Raw genomic sequence first — 11464 nt, 5'->3', positions numbered from 1 at the left:
TACTCATATCATGCTAAAAGAGACAAGATTATAGCTATCAAATGTACAATGTCAAATATGTAGGCTAACTGTTTAATATGCATTTAATAATAATTTTAAAAAAAATCAAGTCAAGCTAAGTCTAACAATCTTTATATATCATTAGCTATCATTTTCAGGTTGCTATCATCAAAACTATATGAATCTACCTCTAATTTCAAAAACATTTTAATGAAGGTTGTTGTTTGGACTGTGGAGCTGAAGTGTCACAAATAGAGACGAGCTACATAATGTGACCCTGATACCAAAAAAGTTGGGATGCAGTGTAAACCATGAATGAAATAGATTTTGATCATTTGCTGATCCTTTGAAAAGACAATGTATTTTACATTTGCCCTCATCAGCTTCATTGATTTTTGTAAATATCTGCTTACTCTGAATTTGATGCAGCAACACGTTTCAAACAAGTTGGGTCAAGAGCAACAAAAGACTGGGAAACACGTCTTATAACCGTTGTCAGTAAATGCAGCTGAAAGAGTTGCTAAAGGACTAAATTAAAGTCATCATTTCTAACCAGAAAGTTGCTAAGAGAGGCCTAGAGACAGGATCTGCAGTGCTGCTTGTAGCGGTTCAGTTCAGTCTCAGTGCTTCGCTGAAACATGAATACTTTGTAGGAACATTTTTAATTTAATCAGTGAGCTAAATAGTGACATTTGTTAACATTTCTGTTTTTTGTACATGTTGTTCTCCCTCTGGTTTCTGGATTGTGGCTATCGATGCATAGTGGAGAGGTTTGAAGCTGAGTGTGATGCAGAAAAAGGTGGATTTCTCAGTGTGGGTGAGGAGGGAGCAGCTGCCACAAGCGGAGCAGTTTCAGGTGAGGTATTGTGGAGCGATGGTACAAAGGACTGTGAGATTGATTGTCAGTTAGGGGCTGGCAGGCTTTGTGTGAGCATGTTGTGCTGAAGTGAGGGCCGAGCTATGAAGTAAAGCTCGCAATTTATCAGTCAGTCCCCACTGAAATCCTCACCTGCGCTCACACGCTTTGGGTGGTGACAGAAAGAATGGGAGTGTTTCTGGAAAACCTCGGTGCTGAGCCCCTTGCCTTCTTTGCATTGTGAGGAGCCAGCTCATGTAGTTCATGCTCTGTTTGGAGTCTGGTTTGGCCCCCATCTGGCCTGAGAGAGATGAGGGATCCCCTCCAGAGGAGCTGGAGCAAGCTGCTGGCTAGCGAAAAAGTCCATTTGTGTTTCCCTGCTGACCATTTCGCCATCACCTGAAACCAAATAGCTCTGATTTCTTTGTTTAATTAAGACTTCCTGATCATAAAATAACGACTTTTACATTTCTAAATCTTCACTGACAAACTTTTAAACCTCTCTATAACCTCACTGTCCTAAACTGTAACTTATAGCTTTGTCTTTGCCTGTCTGAACTGCTTTTACTCTGACATTGATTTCTTTCTGTCTGGAGATCAGAGCATGCCCCGTCCACGCCTCTGCAATCCCTTCTCCTTCTCTATATTGACAAACCAAGGGCAAAACTCAGAAAAAGGCTCATCTTTCTCTCCTTTTATGTGATATTAATTCAAAAGCAAACTGAAAAGAAAGCTGTGAAATGACTTCCCTGATTTATTACCCCAAGATGAGTAATAAGATTAAGGCGACAATACAAGCATTGTCATTCCAACTCACAGTTGGACACAAATTCTTGAGTTGTGAAATTCAAGACTCAGATAAAACATTTCTGTTCCTTTTACCCACATAGACAGAAGGTATTTTTCAGCTAGTGTCCTTCTCATGAGATACAGTAATTATTTCTCACTCGATTCTCGGCACCGCCCGGCCTTCCCGGATGTTTTGAATTTAGAACTGGGTCACCTCTAAAGTGGTGAAAGCAATTAAAAGTATCCAAACAAAAACGAATGGATCTCTTTTCAGACCCATTTATGATAATGTGTAGCATGACTTGGAAATGTGAGGTGACCATTCATAAATTTGTCATGTGCACATTTGGAGACCAAAAAACAACAATCATAAGAAGATTTAGTCACACTTTGTGTCTGTTTTTTAGCATTTAGAAGCAGCATACAAACATTTAATGAATGCTTTTAACAATATGATGTACTTGTATGTGGCTTTAAGGACATGTTTAAGTGTTTCTTAATACTTGTCAGAAATTATAACTTCTCCTGTTAAGACATTTCATATTATTGTACTTTTGTTTTACTATTATCTGCTTCTACACCAGCATCCACTTATGGTGGCCCACAGGAGGAGCTATTGTTCTTCACAAATACATTAATAAGTACTTACATCTGCTTAGAATTACATTACAGTGAGTTAAAAACCATCGTTGAATTATTAAATGCTTATATTCTCTTCATGAATGCTAAATAGTGTCCCAGTATCTTGGCATTCATAATGAGTATATAAGCGTTTAAAGGGTTGCTGGAGATTCTTAATGAGCTTTCGCCTGTGAAAAGCAAAGCTTTCATCAATCTTGAAGTGTGTGCGCTGCCATCGTACAGTTGTGAGATATAAAGGCATCACTCTGATAGAGAGACACTGAAAGAAAAGTATTGCAGCGTGTGATTCGCAGGTTGTGAATAAAATCACTCAGCAGAAATTGATTTTCTGTTCGTCGCATGAGGCAATGGATCAAAAGCCATCACACAAACTTCATAAGTAACCAAATTACAAGAGTAGGAAAAAAAATGGGGCTTCTGATTAAAATACAAAGGCTTGTGTGTTTGAATTTCTGTCATCAGCAGCTCAGAAAACAGCAGAGGAAGAAGATTTCATTTCCATTAAACTGCTGATAATTATTCTCCTTATTCTCCAAAAATTCAGTCTCACCTGGTTTATTTTGGGTGTTTTTTTTGTTTGAGCACAGGCAGCCTGCCAATTTCTAACGCTTCTCACAACCCACATGGCCCGATGTGTGTGTGTGTGTGTGTGTGTGTGTATCACTGAGAAAGACGTGTGTGCGAATGTGGGGAGGAAAGGGAGCGTGTTGCACATGTGTCTGGCGTGCGTCTGTTCGGTGAAAGGAAGAGGCAGACAGGTGAAAAGAGAGACGGAGAAAGACCGAGACATGTCGCAGCACCCTCAGGACGCCTCTTCTTTCTGAGCAGCTGTTGTCTGAGAGCTGGAGGCAGCACTGCGGCGCCCTGTCAACTCCTTCTCCCACAGAAGCCCCCGTGCATGCAAAGCAGGCTCGGGCTGCCCTCTCTCCTTGGCCACGCTTTTCCGCCCCCTTTTTGTCTCCCTGTATAACAGACACCCCCCTCATTCTCTCCCCCTCTCTCTGAGTCTTTATTCAAATCAATTTCAAGCCATCAAACGTAGCGTGCTCTGTAATGGTCGCGCACACAACACGCGGCAGGTGAGACAATTTCACGAGAAAGAGCATTTCAAGGGCAGAGTGTGATAAAGAAAAGAAAATGTATTGTGGGTTTTTTTTCAGAGCAGATTGATTGTGCAACACGAGATGCATAAATTCCACAGGAAAAATAAATGAAATGTTATGCGTGCTCTGATGTCGCAGGTCTGTGGCTCATGTACGAATAAACCTTTTAAAGCTGTTTTTCAGCTTCATTGCGTTTCATTGGCGTCAGTTGGACAGGCTGTTCCAGTTTAAATGGCACAGTGTTGACAAAACCAACCAACACTCAGTCTACAGTATATATATTTCATTGGCAGGGACTATAAAGAATATCATCTCTTGAGTTTTAAAGATATGATCTACTATAGTTACAGTATTTGTGGCTGAGCCAGTTTCATTGGGTATACTGTTTATTGCCTCGTCACTCTTTGTATATACTGTTTATTCTTTATTTTGTATTTTTGGGCTACTTAACTTATTGTTCAGTCTTTTTTTTTGTCTTTTTGTCTTTGTTGAGCTGTACATCTTTTTTCCTATGCAATATTTAAATCAGAGTCAAATTCCTTGTATGTATGTGCACACATACTTGTCCAGTAAAGCCGATTCTGATCATTGCAAGGCTGGATTACCGGCTTGGGAAAGTGAGCAACTGTCCTGGGGTCCCAGTCCCTTAGCGGCCCCTAAAAGCCCTATAAATTGAACTATGCATATATATAGTTTGATGCATTTCAAATCTGTGTAGGAACTTGGACACCAAAGTACAATATCAACTGAGGCAATTTCAGTATTATCCTAATCTTGAGTCCCTGTGTTGAAGTTTTGTACTTTATTTGAGTTCATATTGTGCTCATGTGTTGCATATTCTTACATAAAGCAAAGTTGAATCAGTTTGCTGAATGGCACACAGAACTCATGGGGCCAAGTACTGTTCCAGCATGGCAGTAATGACTGGTTTCTGGTCCCCAGGTATGAGAGTGTGTGGACGACAGTGGAGGAAGAAGAATTCAGATCCCTTACCAAAGTAAATGTACTAATACCACATTGTACTGTAATTTTGAAGGTTATTACTATGTTTTCAACTACAGCACTATTGCTGCGTTACAGTTTAGTTTCATTCGTTTAAACAAATTCACAGCAGGCCTACACAATCACAGTTTTTACTGCTGGAAATATGTGTAAAAAAACAATCCAGTTACTATAGTAACTAAAGCTGTCACACAAATCAAGTGAAGTACAAGTACAAAGTAACATAAAATGGAAATACTTCAGTAAAGTCAAGTACGTTGAATTTTGTACATCAGTGCAAAACTTGAGTAAATGTACTCAGTTACACCACAGGTGGGGGAGGGTAAGGACCCAAGAACAAGAAAGATCCCCGGGGCCTCCTAACAACCTAATCTAGACAAAGTGGAAAGACTAATGTTTTGACACAGTTTGCATTTTATCAGAGTTACATAATATTGGTGCAGATGATTATGTCTTGAGGGGGGGGCAAAATTAACCGTCCCACTGCTCACACCATTCTATTACTGCACCCGTATTAGTGATTATAATGGAGCGTTCAGATATGCTGACAGACTGTCTATACAGAGACAGGAATTATATAACACACATACATCTGACTTTAAGAGAAATGTAGCTTCAGTTGTTTTTGGCCCATTTGTGAAACCAGCCTGGAGAAAGGGGTCCAGATGAATACACAGAGAGGTGGTCTCCATTTAGTATCACTGTCAATGTATAGAAGAACTTGTCCAGCAGAGAGAGGGATAAAGAAGCAGGTTAAGATGATCAATCAATCCATCAATCAAACTTTATTTCTATAGCGTCTCCCGACATCCAAAAAGGAGCACAAGGCGCTTAACACAGACGAATAAAATCAACAAATAAAGGAATAAAGGAATTAAAAGAATTTAAAAAAAACACACAGTCAAAAGGAGACTAAGCATTAAACGCCAAGCGGTACAAGTGTGTTTTTCTTTCAAGCTATCCAGCTCTCTTTCGCTTGTCCTTACACCGCCTGTTGATCCACCATTAGCTGAGACAGCCATTGCTCATAACTGGAGGACAACAGCTACAGACGCTGGGGCTCAACAGCTTTGGGAACAGCTGGGAAACAGGACAGGTTGGGATCAGCTAATTACAGTTTAATAAAGACCTGCACAGTGTCTGATGGTACATGATCTGTTGATAGAATACTGACAATGAGTACCACACGTTTAATACCCTAACTCAATTCATGTAGAGAGAATAACACAATACAGATACTCTCAAGCGACTGAGAATAAACACTGGGTAAAATAACACTTTAGTGCACACACACACACACGCACACACACCAGATGTATTATTAGCCCAGCTCTGATGAAAACCAAACAAACCGAGATCATGACATTTCTCTCCAGTCACAAACTGGTGTTTTATAGATGACAAAATGCTACCACCGTGTGGTGTGAGTCAGGACTGCATAGTTTTTTTTTTCACTAACATTTGCCATGCAACTTGTTTCACTTTTGTTGCTTCACTGACTGTACATGCAGTCAAAGCTTGGAAATCAGAGGCAGCACAGCAGTCGTCAAGCTGCGATCATTTAAACGTTTCAAACATCCCATAGTTCTGCAGAAGCTGCAACACAAAATACATTCAAGAAATAGAATAAATTTGGAATGCGCCAGTGTGGCATTTTTTGGATAAAATAATTGATGTTGATTTTCATTCTGCATTTTGCTTTTTTTTTGACAAGAGAAAAACTTTGCAGCTCATTTCTGTTCCTCATTCAAGTGCAAAACTCCTCACAGTTTAAACCAGTGCAGCAGCAATGTCCCACCTGAGGCTGTAGTTCTTTAATAATTACAGTCACACTTCTTTCTGTGTTAAGTGTTAAGTCAGTCCAGTGAGCCACCTGGGTCTGCTAGTGGATCCACAACAACACGACATTTGACCTACTCCTGCAGCAGCACACAGCAGTCGACACCTCAAGGTGCATCGAGAGCTTTTCTTCATATTAAGGACCTGTGAAGAGAGAGGCCAACGTGGAGTACTTGAAGTACTTGTCAAAAAAGTGAATTAAGTTTGAACATCTGCATTTGCTCAACAAGTGGCAAACTCCACCTGCTGCTGAAGATCAGCAGTTGCAGTGCTTTTACTTCCTCTGGGACAAATGTTACATCTGGAGGTGAGATTTTTTTCATATTCTCAAACTGTTTATCTGAATATCATGATTCTGTGTTTATAGAAATATTGTGCATGTCATGTACATCATTTTCTATTATCCAGTGGTTCAACTTAACATGCTTGTTTATTTTGGAGGCCTTGAAAAAAACATGAATTGAAACAGGTTGGTCCACCTGTGGAACTGTCAGTGTAAACAGGTTAAAGCAGTAAATCAGGCAGTTTATTATTCATGGCGCGTCAAACCTTAGTGAACAATATGGAGTATTTCCATCTTATGTGACTTTATTCTTCTCCTCCACAACATCTCAGAAGCAAATCATGTATTTTTTACTCCACTATATTTATTTGACATGGTAGCTGTACAGATACCCTTCCTGCTGGGTGACAATCTCCTGATTTTAGTTCATTTTTTTCTGTTTTTTTTAGTGGGTTGAGAACAATTCTCCTACATCTTAAGATAAACTGTGTAAAAACCCTCTTGGATTAGCTGAAAAAAGCTTCATCACAAAGCTGAAAACAGGCTGTTTTTTCTGAGCTCTTTAGAGATTTGTGGTTCTTATAGAATACAATGCATTGCTGCACATTAAACAGTACATAAAGTAGATAAAATTAGCCTTAACCTTAAACACCTGCAGCAGCAAAATGCAACACACACAGACACATTAATGCAGTATTAATCCTACAACATCACATCTGACAGGGACGATGTTTCTGCAGAATGAATTCCTTTACTTCTCATACTGTAAGTGCATTTTCCTGATAACTCTTTCATACTTTTACTCAGCATTTTGAATGCAGTACTTTGACTCCCAGTGGAGAATTTTCACGGTGTGTTACTGCTACTTTATTTATCTTCCACTGTCTGGACCTGAGCTGTAAGCAAACAGCTCTCAGTCAACGCACTGACCACATGAATAAATGAAAGTCTGGATCAATAATTCAGACTGCAGCCTGTTGTGCCTAAATGCGTGTCGTCATCGGGACGGTAGTTGCGGAAGTAGGCTGAGACCTGCCTGGCGACGGCGCAGGGAGAAGAGGGGGGTCTGTCACACAAAAAGGTGGAGATGGACGATCCTGAAACGTGATCGCCTGAGATCCCTTCCGATCCCAGCTGTTTCGCCTCATTTCTGATCTGTCCTGCGTCAAAACCTGGACTGCTTAGGGAGGAGCTTTCCTTGAGGTATGGGTGCACTACAGTCTTCACCTGGTCAACCAGAGTACGTTGATCTGGCGGAGAAGACCGGCTGTGAGTAGTCATCTTTTTTTTATTATTGTGTTTTTTTGTTTGTTTTTGTTTTTGGAGACATGTCGGAGGTGTGAAAACATGAGCGCGCTGCACCGGAAATATGATTTTAGTTCAGTCTAATTTTAAGCCAGTCTTATCTTAAAGGGGAAATCCTGCCATTTTAACGTCATGCCCAACACAAACAAAGAGATGATCAATATTTGCCTTTAGTATATTATTACAACATCTCTGTGTAAAAGGAAAACTGGTATGTTCGGTGCAGCAGTGATGAATAATTTACACTGCAAGTTAATGGATGTGTAACTGTACCCAGTTTACAGAAGGAGCTGCTGTTAATAATAGATCAGATGCCGTATTGAAAGCACTGACAGAACAATTTACCTGCCTTTTTCTAGTCGCCACTGTAGCTGCTGTAATTCACCTGCAGCTTGTTATGAAAGAGGTGTTGGTTGCAGGGTGACACACACACAACAAGTGTTTTGCATGAAATGTGAATATCCAAATCTGCTGCCTTGAAAGCCTCAAGCACAACCTGCAGAGGAATAAAGAGCTGTCTGTCTGATTCTCAGCAAACACCTCACTCACTTTTTGTGCAAATGTCAAAGGTGTGATTGGTGTGAAGAGTTTTACATGTCTTCTTTGTGTCTTGCTGGTTTTGGAGGCGTTTCGGGCATTCGTGCACGCACAAGAATGAACTTCAGCCCTTCTCTCTGTTCTCAGTTTCATTTGAGCAGATCGGAGTCCTGCACAAAAGATTCAAGCAGTTGAGCCACAATGAAGAAACTCTGCGGTAAGTTAGATTTTCAGTACGGTGCGGTGTGAATTCTTCAGGTTTCGTTTTTGTTATTGTGTGAATTGTTTTTTTTAAGCAAGTTACTTTTCTTTCACACCAACTTTCTTTAGAACCAGAAACCTGCCGAACAGGCTTTATGTTGGTTTATACAGCTGCCAACTTGCAATTATGCATTGTGTGACACTGTGTGCCGCTCCTTGAAATGCTTTTTCCACCCTTAGGAGAGATCACTTCAACAAAATTCCAGATCTAGCATGCAATCCCATCCGTTCGCAGATCATAGAGGCCTTCTTTGACAGAAGGTACAGTTGACAGTAGCCTGAACTTACCATCTTTTACCCTTGTGACCTGCTCTTGAGGCAGATAAAATGTCAGACTTTGCTCTGTCTGTATATTTCTGCAGAAACTTCTGTAAGAATGGCGACGGTACAGTGGAGGAGATCGGCTTCGAGGAGTTCCTGGTGGTCATGTCCCATTTCAGGCCCCCGTCGCTGCACATGACGGAGGAGCAGCGTGAGAGCCTCAGGAGGGAGAAACTGAGATGTGCGCCTTGAACACAAATCACATGAGCACATGCTCGACATGACATGCGGCTGACGCGCCGCTCTTACACTGATAGTTGTGTTTTTCTCCGCAGTTTTATTCAACATGCACGACACAGACAACGATGGGACGATCACCCTGGAGGAGTACAGACATGTAAGCCTCCTCTCACTTATGTGGATTAAAAAAAGCAGTTTTAAACCTTTTAAATGAAGTTTAGTCGTCATATAACCAGTGAAGATCATAAAAATCTCTGCAGAAATCGTCATGTGTCACCATGAGTTCAGCACATGGGTTTTACTCTCATCTGCCTGTTTTTGTCGGCATCATTTGATCGTTCTCAGCTGAGTTTTGAAAGTGATTGGAGATCTCTGAGAGTCAGCTGTCTAATGACGGAGGAGAGGAGGCATTTCTTGTCCTCCAGCCTTCTGGGATCAGGAGTTTAAGTCTTGCAGTGACTGCAGTAATATTATTTTATTGAAACGTGTCACGTCTGTCCAGGTGGTGGAGGAGCTGTTGTCGCTCAGCGGGGCACTGGGGAAGGACACAGCCAAAAGCATTGCTGATGCAGCCATGTTGGAGGTGGCCAGTATTTCAATGGGCCACATGGTGTGTAAACTGTGTAAAGATAACATATAGTAGGATTCACTGTTCTATGTATCTGCACACCGTTAACTTCACTCTTTCACCTGCAGGAACCGGATGAATTCTATGAGGGAATCACATTTGAGCATTTCCTGAAGGTAAGTACGCAGAATACCCACTATAATATGCATCTATGTTTCCTAAAACCACTTCATTTAAATATGTGACTACGGTTAATATGGATCATATTGAATGAAATAGTAGGAGGTTAGTTTTGCAAAATCTCAAATAAAAAGTCAATCGAAACACTTTCAAGGTGACATTTTCAGCAAAATACATTTTAAATAATCTAAAATTCTTTTCTTTAGTTGCTGAATGGCTTTGAAATTGAGTCAAGAATGAACATCCGCTTTCTGAAGATGGACACAACAACCTTATGCAAGTGAGGTTGGTACTCTGAACTGTGCAGTGACTCCAGGAGGACGCACAGTCATGGTTTCACTCTAACACCAGTTTGTCGCTTGCATTGAATATATGCCTTACTCATGTTTGAATAACTATGCAAATTCAAATAATATATGCATACTGCAGCTGCATTAGGAGTAGTTTCTTGACTGTAAGCAATAATATGAGAAAATCAGTCAAATAACAATCAGCCTGTTAGAGGTTCAACAAAGCAATAATAATAATAATAATAAAATATCCATGTCTGAAGTAGCAGACAGTATGACTGTGTGCATGCAAATATGGATGCTTAAAGAACCTTTTAAAACTGTTAATGCCATAAATCAATAACTCAGTAATCAGGGACATGACGTTTGTCTTTAAATATATCTAGATGTGTCTAACAATAGAAATGCAATAGTTTGAAATGCCTTTTATCCATGTTACAAGTGTGACACTTGGCGCATGCTCTGCACACTACATTTGCACAATAAAAGACCCCATGGAACGGTTCTGACTGCAGTTCGCGGTGTGTGTTTCTGATAAAAAGGAAACGGGAGTGCTGTCATGCAAGATTAAATGCTTAAAGGCAGTATCTGATGAGCGCTGGTTTAAGGAGAGCAGGCAAGATAAGTCACAATATAAACTGATTTCAGTCAAATTTTTTAGAAAGACCTTGATATTCTTTTTTAAAACACACATGTGATAATTAGTCCTAGTATATAAGTTCTCCTTAACAATATGCAGAGGTCAAAACACAAGGTTTGTTGGGGAATATGGACACAGATTATCAGTGCACACTGTCTTATGAACAGTTGAATTCTCTCTTAGCTGCAGCCTTAGCCTTCAACATACCATAATATCTTGACAGACCATCATGGTTGGTGGTCAAAAGTTTAGTAAAAGGAAGTCAGAAGCATCCTGTTGGTGGAGTGGTTACAGTGTATACCATATGCAATAACCACAACCGTCCCGGGCTTTCTCCTCATGTTTCCTGCCAACTCACTCGACTTTCACTGGCAACAGAAAGGCTAATTTGCAAACCTGTCAAAGATACCCACCAGCACTTCTGATTCACCTTGACTCCTTACATCAGTGTACTCAGTCATGGGTGTATACTGCCCTCTACAGGTCAAATCATGTAAATAACGTTAAATGATGCTGAGCCACCTGATTTATGGAAAATAATCCTGTGTAACCTCTAAAGCAGGTAGATATTGAAAAATGCAGTGCTTTTCAACATGATGCATGGTTGAGTGATTAGCTCTGTCACCTTTACAGTCTATGACATTGTGTCATTTTGGCTTTTACCTTGC

The 11464-nt window shown here is 40.4% G+C and overlaps 1 protein-coding gene across 1 annotated transcript; it reads left to right on the top strand.

Annotated features, from left to right (window-relative positions):
• Positions 1 to 7528: 7528 nt before the first annotated feature.
• tescb (tescalcin b) lies at positions 7529 to 10660 on the top strand. Its single transcript, XM_041960335.1, has 8 exons — positions 7529 to 7783; positions 8504 to 8573; positions 8798 to 8878; positions 8980 to 9119; positions 9214 to 9275; positions 9621 to 9728; positions 9815 to 9862; positions 10073 to 10660. Exons 1-8 carry the CDS (start codon positions 7720 to 7722, stop codon positions 10148 to 10150), a joined length of 651 nt encoding a protein of 216 aa, XP_041816269.1. The 5' UTR covers positions 7529 to 7719; the 3' UTR covers positions 10151 to 10660.
• The last annotated feature ends 804 nt before the right edge of the window (positions 10661 to 11464 follow it).

Source organism: Chelmon rostratus, chromosome 19, assembly GCF_017976325.1.
Source record: "Chelmon rostratus isolate fCheRos1 chromosome 19, fCheRos1.pri, whole genome shotgun sequence".
In the NCBI taxonomy this organism is placed as follows: domain Eukaryota; kingdom Metazoa; phylum Chordata; class Actinopteri; order Chaetodontiformes; family Chaetodontidae; genus Chelmon; species Chelmon rostratus.
The sequence above is the reverse complement of the archived record's forward strand: the minus strand, read 5'-3'. Positions and strand labels throughout refer to the sequence as shown.